At 38.4% G+C, this 21,824-nt stretch overlaps 1 protein-coding gene across 9 annotated transcripts in view; it reads left to right on the forward strand.

Annotated features, from left to right (window-relative positions):
- ULK4 (unc-51 like kinase 4) overlaps nucleotides 1–21,824 on the forward strand; it is a 636,882-nt gene that overhangs the window by 107,055 nt on the left and 508,003 nt on the right. For all 9 annotated transcript variants that reach the window (XR_014310110.1, XR_014310111.1, XR_014310112.1 and 6 more), the window contains one exon: nucleotides 9,597–9,758. Coding sequence is in view for 4 of the 9 variants with exons in the window: in XM_082724762.1 (XP_082580888.1) it covers nucleotides 9,597–9,758 (162 nt within the window). In the remaining 5 variants the exon portion in view is untranslated. The remainder of the gene's footprint in view (nucleotides 1–9,596; nucleotides 9,759–21,824) is intronic.

Below are 21,824 nucleotides of genomic sequence, written 5' to 3' on the forward strand. Positions count from 1 at the left end.
GTACAGTACAGGATTGTCGACTATAGTCACCGTGTTTTACATTAGATCCTCAGACCTTATTTATTTTATAGCTGAAAGTTTGTACCCTTCAGAAACCTTCCCTATCCACCCCCACCTTTATCTTTGTTTTTGAAAGGTATTTTTATTGGAAATACATTTGTAGGTTGACAGTTACCAGTCTTTTTTTGTTTTTTTTTGTTTTTTTTTCCTTTATGTTTTAAAGATACTGCTCGCACTATCTTCTGGCTTGCATTGTTTCTGATGAGAAGTTTTCTGTTACCCTTATCTTTGTTCCCCTCTACATAATGTGTCTTTTTCTCTTTAGTATTGTTTTTAACAGTTTGAGTATGATGTGCCTTGGTGTAATTTTTTTTTTTTTGCTTGATTCCTTCCCAATTGAGGTTCATTGAATTTCATAAGTTGAGAATTACTAGTTTTTGTGAATTTAAAAATTTTCAGCCTGTATTTCATCCTTCCACTGCTCTCTTGCCATCTTTGGGATTTTATTGTGTATATATTAGGTTGTTTGAAGTTGCATAGTTCACTGATGCATTGATGCTCTGTTCCCTTTCCCTGCCCCCAGCCTTCTTTCTGTGTTTATTTTAGATAGTTTTTATTTGTAATTTCTATGTCTCAAAGTTCAGTAATCATTAAGTTTCCAGAATGTAATCTGTTAATCCAACTCAGTATATTTTTCATATAAGACTCTGTGATGCCTTTTGATTTGGGCCATTTTTATATCTTCTATTTCACATTTTATCATGCTTATGCTTTCTTCTTCCTTCTTAGGTATAGACAATATTTATAATAGCCATTTTAATATATTTTTCTCTAAATCCATTGTATGTTTCATTTCTAACTAAATTTTCTTCTTAGGAGTCATTTTTTTTTTTCTGTTTCTTTCCATGTGTGGCAATATTAATGGATGCCAGACATTGCACTTTTTATATTGTTAGGTGCTAGAGTTTTTGTATTCTTATTTTGAAAATTTTACTATTTTGCAGACACCTGGCTGGCTCAGTTGTAGGAACATAGGACTCCTGATCTGAGGGTTGTCAGTTCAAGCCCACATGGGGTGTGGAACCAACTTAAAGATTTTTTTAAATTTGTAATTATCTTTTTATTCCTTTAAATTCTTGTGTGGTTTTTCTTGGATCATTTAAATTATGTAGAAACAGTTTGATCCTTTTTAAAAAATTATTTTATTAACATGTAATTATTATTAGCCCCAGGGGTACAGGTCTGTGAATGATTAGGCTTACATTTTTCACAGTACTCACCATAGCACATACCGTCCCCAATGTCCATAACCCAACCACGCTCTCCCTACCCCCCCGATCCCCCAGCAACCCTCAGTTTTGTGAAATTAAGAGTCTCTTATAGTGTTTCCTTCCCAATCTCATTTGTTTCATTTTTTCCTTCCCTGTCCCCTAAGCCTCCCCACCCTGCCTCTCAAATTCCTCATATCAGAGAGATCATATGGTAATTGCCTTTTTCTGATTGACTTACTTCGCTCAGCATAATACTCTCTAGTTCCATCCAAGTCATTGCAAATGGCAAGATTTCATTTCTTTTGATGGCTGCATAGTATTCCGTTGTGTATATATACCACATCTTCTTTATCCATTCATCTGTTGATGGACATCTAGGTTCTTTCCATAGTTTGGCTATTGTGGACATTGCTGCTATAAACATTTGGGTGCACATGCCCCTTCGGATCACTACATTTGTACCTTTAGGGTAAATGCCCAGTAGTGTGACTGCTGGGTGGTAGGGTAGCTGTATTTTCAACTTTTTGAGGAACCTCCATGCTGTTTTCCAGAGTGGTTGCATCAGCTTGCATTCCTACCAACAGTGTAGGAGGGTTCTCCTTTCTCTGCATCCTCGCCAGCATCTGTCATTTCCTGACTTGTTAATTTTAGCCATTCTGACTGGTGTGAGGTGGTATCTCACTGTAGTTTTGATTTGTATTTCCCTGATGCCGAGTGATGTGGAGCACTTTTTCATGTGTCTGTTGGCCATCTAGATGTCTTCTTCGCAGAAATGTCTATTCATATCCTCTGCCCATTTTTTGATTGGATTATTTGTTCTTTGGGTGTTGAGTCTGATAAGTTCTTTCTAGATTTTGGATACTAGCCTTTTATCTGATATGTCATTGGCAAATATCTTCTCCCATTCTGTCAGTTTTCTTTTAGTTTTGTTGACTGTTTCCTTTGCTGTGCAAATGCTTTTGATCTCGACAAGTCCCAATAGTTCATTTTTGCCCTTGCTGCCCTTGCCTTTGGCGGATGTTTCTAGGAAGAAGTTGCTGTGGCTGAGGTAGAAGAGGTTGCTACCTGTGCTCTTGTCAAGGATTTTGATGGATTCCTGTCTCAAATTAAGGTCCTTCATCCATTTTGAGTCTATTTTTGTGTGTGGTGTAAGGAAATGGTCCAGTTTCATTTTTCTGCATGTCGCTGTGCAATTTTCCCAACACCATTTGTTGAAGAGACTGTCTTTTTTTTTTTTTTCCACTAGCCATCCTTTCCTGTTTTGTCAAAGATTAGTTGACCATAGAGTTGAGAGTCCACTTCCAGACTCTCTATTCTGTTCCATTGATCTATGTGTCTGTTTGTGCCAGTACCATATGTCTTGATGATGACAGCTTTGTCATAGAGCTTGAAGTCTGGAATTGTGATGCCACCAACTTTGGCTTTTTTTTTGCAATATTCCTCTGGCTATTTGAGATCTTTCCTGGTTCCATATAAACTTTAGGATTATTTGTTCCATTTCTTTGAAAAAAAAAATGGTATTTTGATAGGGATTGCATTGAACATGTAGATTGCTTTAGGTAGCATAGACATTTTCACAGTATTTGTTCTTCCAATCCATGAGCATAGAAGGTTTTTCATTTCTTTGTGTCTTTCTCAATTTCTTTCATGAGTGTTCTATAGTTTTCTGAGTACAGATTCTTTGCCTCTTTGGTTAGGTTTATTCCTAGGTATCTTATAGATTTGGGTGCCATTGTAAATGGGATCAACTCCTTAATTTCTGTTTCTTCTGTCTTGCTATTGGTGTATAGAAATGCAACTGATTTCTGTGCATTGGTTGTATATCCTGACACTTTACTGAATTCCTGTATAAGTTCTAGCAGTTTTGGAGTGGAGTCTTTTGGGTTTTCCACATAAAGTATCATATCATCTGCAAAGAGAGTTGGATGACTTCTTTGCTGATTCAGATGCCTTTAATTTCTTTTTGTTGTCTGATTGCTGAGGCTAGGAGTTCTAGTACTATGTTGAATAGCAGTGGTGATAATGGACATCCCTGCTATGTTCTTGACCTTACGGGAAAAGCTCTGTTTTTCCCCATTGAGAATGATATTTGCTGTGGGTTTTTCATAGATGGCTTTTTATATTGGGCTATGTACCCTCTATCTCTACACTTTGAAGAGTTTTGAACAAGAAGGATGCTGTACTTGGTCAAATGCTTTTTCAGCATCTAATGAAATTATCATATGGTTCTTACTCTTCCTTTTACTAATGTATCACATTGATTGATTTGCAGATGTTGAACCAACCTTGCCCTGGAATAAATCCCACTTGGTCGTGGTGAATAATCCTTTTAATGTACTCTTGGATCCTTTTGGCTAGTAATTTGCTGAGAATTTTTGCATCTGTGTTCATTAAAGATATTGGTCTGTAATTCTCCTTTTTGATGGGGTGTTTGTCTGGTTTTGAGATCAAGGTAATGCTAGCCTCATAAAGTGAGTTTGGAAGTTTTCCTTCCATTTCTATTTTTTGGAACTGTTTCAGGAGAGTAGGTATTAATTCTTCTTTAAATGTTTTGTAGAATTCTCCTGAGAAGCTTTCTGGCCCTGGGCTTTTGTTTTTTGGGAGATTTTTGATGACTGTTTCAATCTCCTCACTGGTTATGGGTCTGTTCAGGTTTTCTTTTTCTTCCTGGTTCAGATTTGGTAGTTTATAGGTCTCTAGAAATGCATCGATTTCTTTCACATTGTCAAATTTGCTGGCATATAGTTGCTCATAATATGTTCTTATATTGTTTGTATTTCTTTGGTGTTGGCTGTGATCTTTCCTCTTCCATTCATGATTTTATTAATTTGGGTCCTTGCTCTTTTCTTTTCGATAAGTCTGGCCAGGGGTTTATCAATCTTATTAATTCTTTCAAAGAACCAGCTTCTAGTTTCGTTGATTTGTTCTACTGTTCTTTCGGCTTCTATTTCATTGATTTCTTTTCGGATCTTTATGATTTCTCTTCTCTTGCTGGATTTAGGCTTCCTTTACTGTTCTTTCTCAGCTTCTTTAGGTGTAGGGTTAGGTTGTGTACCGAGACCTCTCTTATTTCTTGATAAAAGCTTGTATTGCTATATACTTTCCTCTTAGAACAACCTTTGCTGTGTCCCAGAGATTTTGAACATGTGTTTTCATTTTCATTTGTTTCCAAAATTTTTTCAATTTTTCTTTAATTTCCTGGTTGACCCATTCATTCTTCAGTAGGATGCTCTTTATCCTCTATGTATTTGAGTTCTTTCCAGTTTTCCCCTTGTGATTGAGTTCTAGCTTCAGAGTGTTGTGATCTGAAAATATGCAAGGAATGATCCCAGTCTTTTGGTACCAGTTGAGACCTTATTCGTGAACCAGGATGTGATCTATTCTGGAGAATATTCCATGTGCACTAGAGAAGAATATGTGGATATTTGGGATGGAATATTTTGAATATATCTCTGATGTCTCTGATGTCCATCTGGTCCAGTGTGTCATTTAAAGCCTTTATTTCTTGTTGAGCTCTTGTTTGGATGATATGTCCATTTCAGTGAGGGGGGTCCCCTACTATTATTATATTACTGTTGATGTGTTTCTTTGATCATGTTGTTAATCGGTTTATATACTTGGATGCTCCCATGTTAGGGGCATAGATATTTAAAATTGTTAGATCTTCTTGTTGGACAGATGCTTTAGGTATGATATAGTCTCTTCCTCATCTCTTATTATAGCCTTTGGCTTAAAATCTGATTTATTTGACATAAGGATTGCCACCCCAGCTTTCTTTTGATGTCCATTAGCATGGTAAATTATTTTCCACCCCCTCACTTTAAATCTGGAGGTGTCTTTGGCTCTGAAATGAGTTTCTTCTAGACAGCATATTGATGGGTCCTAGTTTTTAATCCATTCTGATACCCTGTGTCTTTTGATTGGGGCATTTAGCCTATTTACATTCAGGGTAACTAATGAAAGATATGAATTTAATGCCACTATATTTCCTGTAAGGTGACTTTTACTGTATATGGTCTCTATTCCTTCTGGTCTACTATTTTAGGCTCCCTTTTGCTTAGAGGACCACTTTCAATATTTCCTGGAGGGGTGGTTTGGTGTTTGCAAATTCTTTTAATTTTTATTTGTCCTGGAAGCTCTTTATCTCTCCTTCTATTTTCAAAGACAGCCTAGCTGGATATAGTATTCTTGGCTGCATATTTTTCTTGTTTAGTGCTTTGAATATATCATGCCAGTTCTTTCTGGCCTTCCAGGTCTCTGTGGATAAGTCTGCTACCAATCTAATATTTTTACCATTGTATGTTACAGACTTCTTGTCCTGGGCTGCTTTCAGGATTTTTTCTTTGTCACTAAGACTTATAAGTTTTACTATTAGATCACAGAGTGTGGACCTATTTTTTTTGAGGTGCGTTTTCTGTGCCTTCTGGATTTTGATGCTTGTTCCCTTTGCCATATTAGGGAAATTCTCTACAATAATTTGCTCCAATATACCTTCTGCCCCCCTCTCTCTTTCTTCTCCTTTTGGGATCCCAATTATTCTAATGGTATCGTCTTATGGTATCACTTATCTCTTGAATTCTTCCCTCATGGTCTAGTATTTGTCTCTCTTTTGCTCAGTTTCTTTATTCTCCATCATTTGATCTTTTATATCACTAATTCTCTCTTCTGCCTCATTTATCCTAGCAGTAATTGCCTCCATTTTTTATTGCACCTCATTAATAACTTCTTTGATTTCAACTTGGTTAGATTTTAGTTTTTTATTTCTCCAGAAGGGATTTTATTTCTCTAGACAGGGTTTCTATAATATCCTCCATGCCTTTTTTGAGCCCCGCTAGCACCTTGAGAATTGTCATTCTGAACTCTAGTGCTGACATATTACCAATGTCTGTATTGATTAGGTCCCTAGCTGTTGGTACTGCCTCTTGTTTTTTTTTTTTTTGTTTTTGTGGTGAGTTTTTCTGCCTTGTCATTTTATCCAGATATGAATATATGAATGAGAGAATAAAATACTAAAAGGGTGGCAAAGACCCTAGAAAAATATATGCTAACCAAATCAGAAGACACCTGAAACAGGAATATATATATATATTCCCCCCCCCCCATTCTTCTCCATATATCTATATATATATTCTAGTACTGATGAATAAGACAGAGTCATCCATTTGATTTTGGGTGTATTCTGGTCTCTTAGAAAAAATTACCTCCTAAAATTTTAAAGAAAAAAAAAGTATATATATATACACAAAGATTATAGTAAACACAATGAAGGGGTGGAATATGACTGTAAAGATGAAAATTAAAAAAAAAAGAAAAGATTCTAAAAAATGAATTGATAAGGGAAGTTGGTTGTAAAATGAAAAAAAAAGGGGGAGAATGTGATCAGACTGGAGAGTAGAACAAAATCATGTGCTAAATTTAGGATATATTTTGATTTATTAGAAGAAATTGTATCCCAACATTTAAAAGAAAAAATCCTATATGTGTACTAAAAATAAAATTAAGTACAATGAAAGGGTAAAATATGACTTTAACAATGAGAATTTAAAAAGATTAAAAGAAAAATATATTCTTAAGATAAAATAGTTAAAAAACCTTATAAGAGGAAAGAGGAAAAGTTAAAAAATAGAATAAAAGGGGCACCTGGGTGGCTCAGTGGGTTGGGCTGCTGCCTTTGGCTCGGGTCATGATACCAGGGTCCTGGGATCAAGCCCCGCATTGGGCTCTCTGCTCAGCAGGGAGCCTGCTTCCCTCTCTCCCTCTGCCTTCCTCTCTGCCTACCTGTGATCTCTGTCTGTCAAATAAATAAATAAAATCTTTTAAAAAAATAGAATAAAAAAGGAAATTAAAAAGAATTCACTTAACAAGACTAAAGGATCGTGGGGAAAATGCCATGAATTCTATGCAGTGCTTTTTCATAGCTCTGGAGTTCGTAGTTCTTGTTGATCTGAACTTGGTCTTGGCTGGATGTTCTTACTGATCTTCTGGGGGAGGGGCCTGTTGCAGTGATTCTCAAATGTCTTTGCCAAAGTTGGAATTGTCATGCCCTTACCAAGGGCCATGCTAAGCAATCTGTTCAGGTTTGCTCTCCAGAGCTTTTGTTCCCTGAATGCTTTCTGTAGAGCTCTGGAGGATGGGAGTGAAAATGGTAGGCTTCCAGTCTCTGGCCTGGTGGAGCTTAGAGCTCAGGGCTCCACTCCTCAGTGCAAAAAGCAGTCAGTCCCTCCCGTCTCTCTAGTCTCTGGATGCACTCTGTGCTCACCTGGCCTGTGATTGAGCATTTTTATCTCTGGTGCACAGCCCTGTTTGGAGTTGCCAAACCTAGAAGATTCCTGCCACACATTCCTGTGCACTCCTCCCAGAGGAGAAAGGAGGGGGTTTCCTTGGATCTGCCACTTGTGCAGTCCCTGCTTGAAGGGTAGTGGCCTGAGAGTACCTTGGATCATGGCTTAAGGTATCCCTGAGCTGAGAGCCTATTCCTTGGCTCCAGTTCCGTCTTTGTAGTCAGCTTCCCTACTCTGATACCTGACAGCTTCACCACCCTCAGACATCCCTGGTCTTTTGGTATCCCTGCGGGTCCTGAGACCACCCTGTGCCTGTGAGGGCTCGACTCCTGTATAGCTTCTGGAGCATTGTTCCTCAGTGGAGTAGACTTCCTCAATGGAGCAGACTTCGCAGTGGATCAAAGTTCTGATTATGTGCTCTCCTGCTCCATGGCTTCCTGGGAGCTGCCCCTTCCCACTGCAGTCTCTCTTCCTGTTGCTTCGGATTCACTTTTCTGCACATCCTACCTTCCAGGAAGTGGTCGATTTTCTGTTCCTAGAATTGCTGCTCTTCTTTTTGATCTCCTGTTGAGTTTGTAGGTATTTGGAATGGTTTGATAACTATCTTGCTGAACTACTGGGATCTAATGCTGTTTCAGTTTGCTATTCCTGTGCCATCTTGTTTCCTCCAGTTTGATCCTTTTTTTTTTTTTCTTAAGATTTTATTTATTTGACAGAGAAATCACAAGTAGGCAGAGAGGCAGGCAGAGAGAGAGAGGGGAGGAAGCAGGCTCCCTGCTGAGCAGAGAGCCCGATGCGGGGCTCGATCCTGGGATCATGACCTGAGCCGAAGGCAGAGGCTTTAACCCACTGAGCCACCCAGGCGCCCCCAGTGTGATCCTTTGTGAGGCTAGTTTTGAAGCATTGTTAGGACAATCCAGAACAGCCTTTAGTTTAGTATTAATTTGGTCACACTCCTGAGGCAATACATTTCTTGGGACATTGCCTTGTATTTTAGGTGGTGTTTGGCTGATTGGTATGCTAATTATTTCCAGCCTGGAGTGATTCCTAAAGATTGTTCTTCTTGGTGCTTTTGATTTTAAAAGTATCTTCCATTTTTATGTTATACTCATATTACATATTTTTCAGATTATTTTAGCATTTTAATTTTTAAATTTATTGTATTTTTCTTTTTCAAGTTTTTATATAAATTTCAGTTAACATACAGTGTAATATTATTTTCAGGTATAGAATTTTAGTGATTCATCAGTTACATACAACACGTAGTACTCATCACAACATAATAGTCATTGCCCACATAACCCACCCTCCCTTCCAGTAACTCCCAGTTTGTTCTCTGTAAGTAAGAGGTCTGTTTTATGGCTTGCCTCTCTTTTTTTTCTCCCATGTTCTTCTGTTTTGTTTCTTAAATTCCACATACGAATGCGACCGTAGAGTATTTGTCTTTCTCTGAATTATTTTGTGTAACATAATACACGTCACTGCAGTTGGCAAGATTTTGTTCTTTTTGATGGCTAAGCAATATTCCAGTGTGTGTGTGTGTGTGTGTGTGTATGTGTGTGTGTGTGTACCACATTTTTTAAATGCATTCTTTAGTTGATAAACATTTGGGATCTTTTCATAATTTGACAATTACAGATAATGCTGCTATAAAAAAAGGGTGCATGTGTCCCTTCAAATCCGTATTTTTGATCCTTTGGGTGAATACCTAGTAGTGCAATTGCTGGATCATAGGGCATTTCTATTTTTAACTTTTTGAGGAATCTCTGTACTGTTTTCCAGAGTCTCTTATTTTTATTAAAATATATTAAAATTATGTTATGCTAAGTTTTAGTGATCAAAAGATTAAATTGATTTAGTGATTAAATTGTCGTAATTTCATAATAGTCTGAAAGGATGATCACACCTTCTAAGTACCTAATACATGCAGAGGCAGATAATATATTCTTGGTATCAGGCCTTTATTTGCACTGGTTATGAATAAATTGAATGTATGTATTTCTCCTGTTAAATAACCCCCTTTCACTCTTCTCTCTTTCACTAGGAAGAACGTATTGTGAATCACATGGCTGCAAAGATTATTGAAAATGTCTGCACTACCTTTTCTGCTCAGGCCCAGGGCTTTATTACAGGGGAAGTTGGACCCGTCTTATGGTACCTATTCAAACATTCCACTGTTGATTCTCTCAGGATCACAGCAATATCGGTAAGATGGAGCATCTTTGGGGGATATATCTGGGTATATTTAAATACGAAGTCTGACAAACTACCAGAAATAGAGTAAATTTCAAATACAGTAAATTTCAGTGAATAAGTAGCACACAAATCTCAGACTAATATAGTTGGTGAGAACAAGAATTTTTCTTTTAAAACAAAATTTTCAAAATTGGGGTTGGAAAACCTTGGAACTGTGGGGACCTTGTGTGACCATATGTTATGGTTTCAGAAACAATTGGGAAGTGATAGTGGAATACTGTGCTCATGGGTAGGGTATAGCACTTGGTTTGGTTTATGTTTAGTGTTCCCTGATTTTTCCTGCTAGCCCCCTCTTTCAGATTTTATACTAAATTTATTGTGAATTAATTATGAGGTGAATTCATGTTAATGTTCTGGCATCTGTGGTTTTGCAGCTTTTGTATTTTGATTGGCTGTCTACTACTTTGCTCACATGGTTATGGTGACTTGGTGTAAAAGATAATTATGTATGAAGAGGTGTTAACATGGTTGTATCAATTTAACAGTCTGTTGAACAAATACAACCCTTGCTCATACAATTTATTAAAATACTCTTTTTGATCACTGGTCTCATGTGGACTCTCAGTATTTTATGGCAGCCTTGCTGTCTCTCTCTCTCTCCCCTGCTCATTCTTGCACTTCTCTCTTTCCTCCCTTACTCTCTTTCCTTAGACCTCCAACCCATATTTTTCTCCTTCATCCTCAGTAAGTGACTTTCTCCAGTACTTCCCAGAGAAAAATGGAGACTTCCAGTGGTAATTTTCCCAGCGTACGTCTACCATGTCTGTAGACTAATTTACATCCCACCGCCTGCCCTTACCTGGTCCTGTCTTTCCCTCCTGTTAGAGTTGATGAACTATCCCCTTCTCCTGGTAGAGACAAATCTCTCCCTATTTTTTCCCATCTTCCTCCTGTTCCTTTCTTGGGAATTTCACTCAAATGGTTATTTTTGCTCTTTCCTGAATCTTTAACTCTCCCTCTCTACTAGATCATTCTAATCAGCATTCAGATATTCTTTATCCCATTACAAAGAATAAAAGCACACATGCAGACATATCAAAGAGTCGCTGGGCTTCATGTCCCCCTTCACATCCGTACTTCTTTAAAGAATTATTGCCACAAACTGTCACTCCTTTCTGGCCGTTTCCTCTCTAACCCAGTGCAGTATCTGTCCCAAAATGCCACTGAAGCTCGTCTTGCTGAGATATTTATTGACGTTTGTGTTGCTAAATCCTGGTAATATTTATGGATGTCTTCCAGTTCTTACCTTAAATTTACCTGTGTAACAAATGCTAACCATTCTGTTTGTTGACTGTTATTAAGCAAAGGGTATGTAGCATCTGCCTCTCTTCCTGTCTGTCTCTTACACACACACACACACACACACACACACACACACATGCTTCTGGAGCCACATGATTTCAAACTGACAGAAAAATCCTAATTATGATATTAGTAATTATGGAGAGACTGTCAGAAAGAATTACAAAGTATACCAGTGAACTTTCTCAAGGCACCTTGGAATCCTATCTTAGAACATCCATTTTACACTACATCTTCTCTATATACAATGGAATATTAGTCATCAGAAAGAATGAAATCTTGCCATTTGAAATGATGTGGATGGAACTACAGGGTATTATGCTGAGTGAGGTAAGTCCGAAAAAGACAAATAGCATATATTCACTCGTGTGGAATTTAAGAAAGAAAACAGAGGATCGTAGGGGAAGGGAATGAAAAAGAAGATGAAAACAAAGAGGGAGGCAAACCATCAGAGATTTAACTGTAGGGAATAACCTGTGGATTGTTGAAGGGGAAGGGAATAGGGGAATGGGGCAGTTGGGTAATGGACATTGGGGAGGGCATATGATATGATGAGCTCTGGTTGTTGTATGCAACTGAGGAATCACTAAATTCTACCTCTGAAACTGATAATACACTATATGTTAATTAAATTGAATTTAAAAAATTAAAAACATCCATTTTAATTCTGGGCCTTTAAAAAAAAGTCTGTCTTGCTTTATTTGGGTTTATGTAGTTTTCATCTTTATACTCAAGCTTAGTTTCTTTACTTGGCAAATTTTTTTTCCAATTTTCACCAAAGTTAGGCCTTTCTTCACCTGACACATTAAGCTTCACTCTTTCATCTTGGGGTGCTTGTATTTTGCTCTTAGCTTTCATTTGAATCATTAATTTTTCACTGAAATTTTGCCCATTATCCCAAAAAAGTCTCTCCTTTCTTTGCTCCAGGATCCTGTTCAGTATCATGTGTTTTGTACTGTTTTCCTATTTCTTTCGTCTCCTCCAATATGAAACAGTTCCCCAGTCTTCCTGTGTACTTCATGTCCTTTACTATTTTAAAGAATATAGGGCTTTTATTTTATAGAGGGAGGCTTGACCTGGGTCTGTCTGGTGCTTCCTCATGAAACCCCCTTAGCACTATTGACAACTCCTGCCTGTAACCAGTCTGTGATGGGAGTCATCCATTTTTATTATTTCTTCTCGAGCAGGAGTTGGCAATTGGTTTTTATAAAGGGCCAGATAATAAAGAACTTGGCTTGGTAGGCCACATGTAGTCTCTGTTGCACATCCTTTTTGTTTTGTTTTCTACAGCCCCTCTAAAAGTGTAAAAACCATTTTTTTTTAAAAGAAAGATTTTTATTTATTATTTGAAAGAGAGAGACAGAGTGAGAGCATGCACGAATGGCAGGGTTGAGGGGAAAGCAGATTCTCAGCTGAGCAGAGAGCCTGACACCCATGTGTCTTGAGATCATGATGTGAGCGGAAGGCAGAAGCTTAATTGACTGAGCCACCCTGGGTGCCCCTCATTTCTCTTTCTTTCTCTCTCTCTCTTTTTTTTCCCTTCTCTCTCTCTTTCTTTCTGTCTCTTTCTTTCCTTCCTTTGCCTTTCCTTCCTTCCTTCCTTAAGCTTTTATTTATTTGAGAAAGAGAAAGCACAAGGCAGTGGCTGGGTGAGGGGGAGGTGGTGTGTGGGGTAAAAAGCAGAGAAGAGGGAGAAACAGGCTGCTCTCTGAACAGGCAGCTTGACACAGGGCTTGGTCTCAGGACCCCAAGATCATGGCCTGAGCTGAAGGCAGACACTTAACTGAGCCACCCAGATGCCCCCAAAACCATTCTTCTTGTATATCTCATGAGCTGTGGAAAAACGGGTCTTTGGTAGTGGTTGGTATTCTACTATAACAGAGCTCTTTCTCTTCTTCCATGTGTATGTGTGTATTTATTTAATTATTTTGATAAATAATTACTTTGTGCAATGGATCATAACGTGGTACTCCTGCCACTATTATTATTTGTGGGGATGCTGTAGTCATCCTAGATTTGGCCAATGTGAGCCCTTCAAGCTGGCTTCTGTGTTCTATGGACCCATTTCCTTTTTAAAAATTTATTTAAAAAATTTTTTTAAAGATTTTCTTTGACAGAGACAGTGAGAGAGGGAACCCAAGCAGGGGTTGTGAGAGAGGGAGAAGCAGGCTTCCCATGGAGCAGAGAGCCTGATACAGGGCTCAATCTCAGGACCCTGGGATCATGACATGAGCCGAAGGCAGACCCTTAACGCCTGAGCCACCTAGGTGCCTCTCGGTGGATCCATTTCCACCATTGTTTGAGCACTTCATTATTTTCTGATATCACCTGATGTTCTGGGTTATTTTTTACTTTCTCTCTCCCAGCTCTGGAATCAGTCATTTTTTGGGGGGGAATCTTTGGTATTTAGAAGCCAAGATCTGGGTGCTCTTTGTGTTTATTACTATGGGGTGTCATTGTTTCTATGTCTTCTTAATATTCAGAGTTAGAAAAAAATATATCCATCCATCCCTATATATTTATAATTGTTTTTATATATATCATTGTACATATTCAGAACAAAACTCATGCATTCATGTTGATACTTCCAAATTTAATCTAATACCTTAAGATTCTTTCTAGCCTTCCCCCTTTCCGTGTTTGTAAATCCCTTCTCAGATGGAGACAAACACGGCTCCTGTTATTCTCCATATCTGTACTGGTTTGTTCAGTGAATTTACTTATATAAGACTCCATCTACTCAGGCCACTTCCACTGTGTCATCCTCTGTCTTCCTTGCCATTGCCACCCAGCTTCCTTGACCACTTGTGCTCAGTTCCCTCTCCCCCTTACCGTCCCCTTTCCTCAAGCACTGACATGTTGACCTTGGGAAGGGAAAGTGAGAGGAGATGGATTAAGGAAAACAAAGGGTCAAGTGTTCTTTTTCATACTTTCCCTTAACTTCTCTCACCTCACTGTTCACATTCAGTTACTTAACCTTCCTGGGAACCTCGTTCCCTCTCAGGTTGTTGTGTTGCTACTGCCATGGTCTAGGCCCCACCATCTCTCCTGTGGACCACTCAAGTGGCCTCCTCACTGGTGTTCCTATGGCCAGTATGCCCCACTAATATCATTCTCCACACAGAGAGCATTTCCTAAAAATCATGTATCTTATAGCTTTTTACTATTTTTCTTCAAGGATTGGTACAACTTTAAGCAAAATACCAGGTAGAAGTTAAGAATTGGCGAGGCTTTCACTTTTAGGACGAATTCATTAATAAATAAATAAATAAATACTATTTAAAGCAGTTAACACATTGTGCTTAATAAAGTAGTTGTTAGCTTATTATAATTATAATGTAATTATATTGATTATCAACTCCTATAAATCCAGGATTCATCTCTCTGTTTGAAGCCAGGTCTTTGATTACAAGTGAAGATTTTTCCTGCAAAAAATGAGAGGAAGGGATCCTTCTGTCCCACATCATGAATTGAGGGGGGCATCATGAGTAGATGTTTAATAACAGTTAACATCCATTTTTTACTGGGGAAACAAAAATAGCTCACAAAGATCTTGCTAGTAATAAAGTGAGGTGATCCTTTTTATTATATAAAATATAAATAGATATATTTTGTTATATAAAAGTATGAGATCATTGTTGGAGGATCCTAAAATAAAGTTATCCTAATGTAATCTTAAGCAAATTGTTTCTGCCTTGTAAACAGGTTTACCTGAGGATCTATTAAAGATTGAGGTGACAAAAACTGAAAATAGACATTCTGAACACACTTCATGTAAATTCTTAACAGGGAATGACATTTCCTTCCTCCCTAACAGGGTTATACCTAACAGAGCTGAACTTTTTCTTTCCTTTTTCTTTTCTTCCTTTTTTTTTTTTTTTTTAAGATTTTATTTATTTATTTGTCATAGAGAAAGAGAGCACAAGAGACAGAATGGCAGACAGAGGCAGAGAGAGAAGCCGGCTCCTGCTGAGCAAGGAGGCTGATGCGGGACTCGATCTCAGGACCCTGGGATCATGACCTGAACCAAAGGCAGTGGCTAACCCACTGAGCCACCCAGGTGTCCCTGAACTTTTTCTTTTTCCAAACTCTTCTCTCAGGAATGTGTGCTGGAGGTTAACATACCCATTTGGAGTTAAAGATAGAATTCTTATCACTGCCTTCAAGATCTCAGATGGTTTGGCCCCTGCCTCCCTTTTTTGTCACACCTCCTAAAGCTCATCATCTCACTCTCTGTGCTTCAGCCACATTTTGTTCTGACATTTTCTAGGATTTGCAAACACCTTTCTGCCTCAGCACTTTCCCCTTTGCTGTTTCCTGTGCCTGGTTGCTCTTTTCACATGGCTGAGTCTTCACATTTCACGTTATCAGCTCCTCTGGTAGAACATCCCCTGGACCCTCAAATCTCTTTGTAGTTTTGCTCATAGCAGTGACCACAGCTCGATTGACCTCAAGTATGGAAGCCAGATTTTCTGTCTCAGTGTCAGTTCCAGGAAGATAGGAGCCCTTTTCCCCTTGTTCCCTTCCTGAGCACACAAGATAGGTGCTCTGGTAACCAGATGAATGGCTGGGCTGTGGCTGGGGAAAGTGGTGTTCAGTGCTAGGGACTGACTTGCTCATTTTGTTTGTAACAGTCTGCATCTGCTGTGCCTGCCAGCACAGTGATTTTCTGGTCATCTCCTGGTCTCATACATTCCCCTGTACCAGTGTGGTCCCTGGCCCAGCAGCATCAACATCACCTGGGAACTTGTTAGAAATCCAGATTTGGGGATGCCTGGGTGGCTCAGTTGGTTAAGCAGCTGCCTTCGACTCAGGTCATGATCCCAGCGTCCTGGGATCAAGTCCCACATCGGGCTCCTTGCTCCACAGGGAGCCTGCTTCTCTCTCTGACTCTGCCTGCCACTCTGTCTGCCTGTGCTTGGTCTCGCTCTCTCTCTCTCTGACAAATAAATAAATAAAATCTTAAAAAAAAAAAAAAGAAAAAAGAAATCCAGATTTGACCCAGACCTGCTAAATAGGAAATTTCCAGGGGCAGAGGCTCCATAATCTGCATGTTAACATGCCTCCAGCTGATTGTACAACTTGCTGAAGTGGGAGAACCTAGTCCTTGAGGCTCTTGGAAGACAAGAGCCTGGCCTGGTGTGAGTGAAGGATGGTGCATCATTTCTCCTTCCCACTCAGGAATGTTTCCATGGCTTAGGAATTGGTTGTTGGGTGGAGTGGACCTGACTTAGGAAATAATATTGGATGGATAAAAGATTACTAAAATTATTAGGATTATAAGAAATCTCTATGAACCATAGTGGGGACCAGAGAAACCTGTAGAGTTAGATTGAGAAAGATGATTCCGATAAGGATGATAACTGGGGTAAACATCATTACTGATGGGTTGAGATGAAGGGGATAAAAAGTGAAGAATTTTGCAGCATAGTGTTTCTCACTGGGTTTGGCCAGGAGCTTTTCAAGCAGCACTGACTACTTCCTCCACTTGACATACCCCCTTCCCTTATTCTGTTGTATCTTAAGATCTCTCAGGAGTCAGATGAGAGTGTGTGCAGTTTAGAAAAGCTCCCAAGGTAATTTTGGTAGGACATGAAAGAAACCACTCAAAAGACAAAACAGAAATGGTTTTTTAAGTTTTTATTCCATGGTGAGTCCATGTGTCTCATAGATTATTGTCCTCCACTTTTTTTAAAATTTAAATTTATTTTTTTTCAGCATTCCAAAATTCATTGTTTATGCATCACACCCAGTGCCCAGTGCAATATGTGCCCTCCTTAATACCCACCACCACTTTTAACTTAGTCTATTTCTTTGGAGTTGCCTTTATTATATAGACTATCAGGAATTCTGTGGGTAACACAGTGTTCTTTTTGAATAAAATTTGAAGTGAATTTTAGATGGCAGGTGTTTTCCCCAGTTTTAAAATGTAGTCACAAGCTCTATTTTAATAAATAAATATTTCAAAACCAGTTCACTGAGCTCAAACTTGAGATTTGATTTTTTTGATTCAGAAAATACAAGCACTAGTGTGCTCTTGAGCCTCCATGAAGCTCTCAACTGTGTTTGATATCCAGAAGTGGCAGGTTAAAAGTGTTTTTTTTCTGCAGGAGCTTTTTAAAATGGAAAGTCTGTTAGGCTTCTGAGCTGCATTCTGAAGATGAGACCTTCTAGTCCCCTCATATTGGTTTGAACACATTTAGAAGTAGTCTGGACAAATCTTTTATCACGAAGAGTCCCCATTATGAACATTATGATCTGGTAGGGATTTTATATTGGTAGAAAGTTTTGCTGTGAGAGCTGCCCCCCAAATTTTCAAAAAGCCAATGACAGTGTTTTGTGTCTTGAGGTCACTGTTGGTTTAATCCTTAATTTGCTCAAAACGTTCTGAGTGTAGCATGACTTTTAGGGACTCTGTTGAAAAAAAAATTTTTTTTCCCCTAAATTCTTGGATTAAAATACTTAAATAATTGTTTTGATTTCATACAGAGCAGTTTTCTTGGATCCATTATAAATGAGTTTTAAAAAACATTCACGTTGTACAATCAGAGCTAGTTTTTTTTTTAGTGAACTCATTTTTCATACTCCTATTTTCAGATATTAGTAGCTACTTTCTTGCTGAAACATACACAATTTGGGCTTTAGAATGAAGAACCCGACTCTCCTAGTTTCCAAACCATCATGTCTAAGTTACCCATCTGTAAATCCCATGGAAGGAAGAGGAAAGACTGAAATACGATTTGAAAGGTATCCAAAATAGACTGATTTTCCCCCCATAATCTTATTTTGCTATGGCTATCTGTAAATGAATACAAATCCCTGGTATGTGTATGAAATAGTCAATGATTATTGTTACATTTTCTAGCTTACTTACCATTTCTTTTTTGTGGTGAAGACATTTACAATTTATTCTCTTAACAACTTTCAAATACATTATTTTATTATTATATATATATTTTATTATTAACTATAATTACCATGCTGTACATTAGATACCCAGAACTTGTTTATTTATTTAACATAACACTGGAAGTTTGTACTCTTTGCCCAACATTTCCCTGTTTTCCCACTCCCAAGTCCCTGGAAACCACATTCCAGTCTCTGTTTCTATGAGCTCGGCTTTTTCAGATTCCACATGTAAGTACTTCGATGTCATACAGTATCCATCTTTCTTTTTCTGTCTTATTTCACTTAGCAAAATGCCTGAAAGGCTGACGCATGTTGCTGTGCATGGAAGAATTTCTTTTTCTTGTGTGGCTGAATAATAATCTGTTGTGTATATTTATTGCATGTATACCACATCTTCCTTATCCATTCATCCATGGATAGACACTTAAGTTGTTTTCGTATCTTGGTTATTGTCATTAATGCTGCAGTGAGCATGGGCATCCAGATCTCTTTGAGATCCCGTATTCATTTGTCAGTGATTATTGAGACAAGATTATGAATCTCATATGGTAATCAGTTCCATGAGGAGAGGGACACTTTTTGTTTCGGCAGAACAGTATATATAGTTAGTGCTTTGTCAATGCTCAGGTTTCAGTGCATTTGTTTATTCAGTAATTTCAGTTATGGTAGTAAATATATCCATTATTTATAATGTTAACTTGCCTGGGGTGCCTCCATGGCTCAGTCGGTTAAGAGTCTGACTCTTGATATTGGCTCAGGTCAGATCTCGGGGTCATGGGATTGAGCCCCATGCTGGGTTCTGCTCTCAGCAGAGTCTTCTTGAGATTCTCTCTCTCCCTCCCCACTAGCGGTTGCTCTCTCTCAAATAAATGAAATCTTAAAAAAAAATGTAAACTTTCCTTAAATATTTATTTCCATCTAATTAAAAAATGTCTAATACAGTCATGGCATCAAAATGTAATTTAAAAATTATTATAAAATAATGTGCATTTATTTGAAAACTTTGAATAGGGCATATGTGAAAGGGTGAAGACTTTTTGTCTTTTCTCTAACTCACCTCAGTACCAGATTTTCATTGTTATTGGTTGTATTATCTTTTCCTTTCTGGTTATAATATCACATTAGTATTTTCTTAGGGATTGGAACTAAGGTTTAGCATTGAGTAAATAAATATATTTACTTTAAACTGTTCATTTTGGTGGAAGTTTGATTTTATACTGATTAACGCTTGTTTTCCTTATTTTATTAATAGCAATAACTTTTAAAGGAAGTTCATTTTTGGAGATAGAAAAAATATTTAATTTTTTCCCTGAGATTTTGTTTTATTTTAATTTAAAAGTTAAAAAATTAAAAAAATTTTATTTTAATTAAAAAATTATTTTTTAAATAATTTCTTAGATTTGATTTATTTGTCAGGGAGATAGAGAGCATGTGTGTGTGTGCACAAGCTGGTGGAACAGCAGAGGGAGAAGCAGGCTCCTGGTTGAGCAAGGAGCCCATTGTGTGACTTGATCCCAGGACCCTGGGATTATGATAGGAGCCAAAGGCAGAGTTTAATGGACTGAGCCACCCAGGCATCCCATTTCCCGAGATTTTAAAGAAGACGAAAATATTTCTTGAAATATTTATCTTTTCCCTTCCTCTTTCCTTACAATTTGTCTTTAATTCATTAATTTAAAGAGAGCTAGAGATTGCACACATGCACATTAGGGAGGTGGGGGGAGGGATAGAAGGAGAGGGAGGGGGAGAGAATCTTAAGGAGACTTATGCTGAGCCCAGAGGCCAACTTGGGGACTTCATCTTAGGACCCTGATATGGTGACCTGAATTCATTATAATGAATTATAATGAATGTTTTTGTAAAACTGTTTTTGACTTTCTTTGTAGTCTCCTGTATATGCTCAGAATATGACCATCCCTTGTTTTTTTGTTTTTTAAATTTTGCTTAAAAACTTTTGAGGTTCTTCGATTACTTATGACATAAAATTCAAAAGCCCTAGTTTGGGGGCTCCATAGTGGCTCAGTAGGTTAAGCTTCTGCCTTTGGCTCAGGTCATGATCTCAGGGTCCTGAGATCAAGCCCTGCATCAGGCTCTCTGCTCAGTGGGGAGCCTGCTTCCCCCTCTCTCTGCCTGCCTCTCTGCCTACTTGTGATCTCTCTGTCAAATAAATAAATAAAATCTTAAAAAGAAAAAAGTCCAGAGGAAACAAAAGCAAAAATAAACTTTTGGGACTTCATCAGAATCAAAAGCTTCTGCATAGCAAAGGAAACAGTCAAAAAAACAAAGAGGCAACCCACGGAATGGGAGAAGATTTTTGAAAATGACAGTACAGACAAAAGGTTGATATCCAGGATCTATAATGAACTCCTCAAACTCAACACACACAAAACAGATAATCATATCAAAAAATGGGCAGAAGATATGAATAGACATTTCTCCAATCAAGACATACAAATGGCTATCAGACACATGAAAAAATGTTCATCATCACTAGCCCTTAGGGAGATTCAAATTAAAACCACCTTGAGATATCACCTTACACCAGTTAGAATGGCCAAAATGAACAAGACAGGAAACAACATGTGTTGGAGGGGATGTGGAGAAAGGGGAACCCTCTTACACTGTTGGTGGGAATGCAAGTTGGTGCAGCCTCTTTGGAGAACAGTGTGGAGATTCCTCAAGAAATTAAAAATAGAGCTTCCCTATGACCCTGCAATTGCACTCCTGGGTATTTACCCCAAAGATACAGATGTAGGGAAAAGAAGGGCCATCTGTACCCCAATGTTTATAGCAGCAATGGCCACGGTTGCCAAACTGTGGAAAGAACCAAGATGTCCTTCAATGGACGAATGGATAAGGAAAATGTGGTCCATATACACTATGGAGTATTATGCCTCCATCAGGAAGAATGAATACCCAACTTTTGTAGCAACATGGACGGGACTGGAAGAGATTATGCTGAGTGAAATAAGTCAAGCAGAGAGAGTCAATGATCATATGGTTTCACTTATTTGTGGAGCATAACAAATATCATGGAGGACAAGGGGTGTTAGAGAGGAGAAGGTAGTTGGGGTAAATTGGAAGGGGAGGTGAATCATGAGAGACTATGGACTCTGAAAAACAATCTGAGGGGTTTGAAGTAGCGGGGTGGGGGTGGGAGGTTGGGGTACCAGGTGGTGGGTATTATAGAGGGCACGGATTGCATGGAGCACTGGGTGTGGTGAAAAAATAATGAATACTGTTATGCTGAAAATAAATAAATTAATAAAAAAAAAAAGAAAGAAAGAAAAAAGTCCTGGATTGGTAGACCAACTCTGGCTCCAGAGTACTTCTCTATTCTCTGCTTCTCCTCCTGCACCTGAAGGTGTTCTCATTGAATCAATTTCACCTTTTTTTTTTTTTTTGAAGATTTTTATTTATTTATTTGACAGACAAAGGTCACAGTAGGCAGCGAGGCAGGCAGAGAGAGAGAGGAGGAAGCAGGCTTTCCGCTGAGCAGAGAGCCCGATGCGGGGCTCCATCCCAGGACCCTGGATCATGACCTGAGCCAAAGGCAGAGGCTTAACCCACTGAGCCACCCAGGCGCCCCAAATCAGTTTCACCTTCTTAAACCATGCTCTTCATTTCCATGTCTCCTCGTGAACACTTGCTCTCTTCTCTTTGGCTAGAATTTTTTAAATTTAATTAAAAAAAAACCCCAGTATATGTACAATGAACCTATGGTGTTGTATTAGCTCCAGGTATTCAAGAGAATGATTCAGCAATTCTGTACCTTACTCAGGGCTCATCATGAGTAATGCCCTTC

The sequence above is a fragment of the Mustela nivalis genome (assembly GCF_964662115.1).
Source record: "Mustela nivalis genome assembly, chromosome: 1".
In the NCBI taxonomy this organism is placed as follows: domain Eukaryota; kingdom Metazoa; phylum Chordata; class Mammalia; order Carnivora; family Mustelidae; genus Mustela; species Mustela nivalis.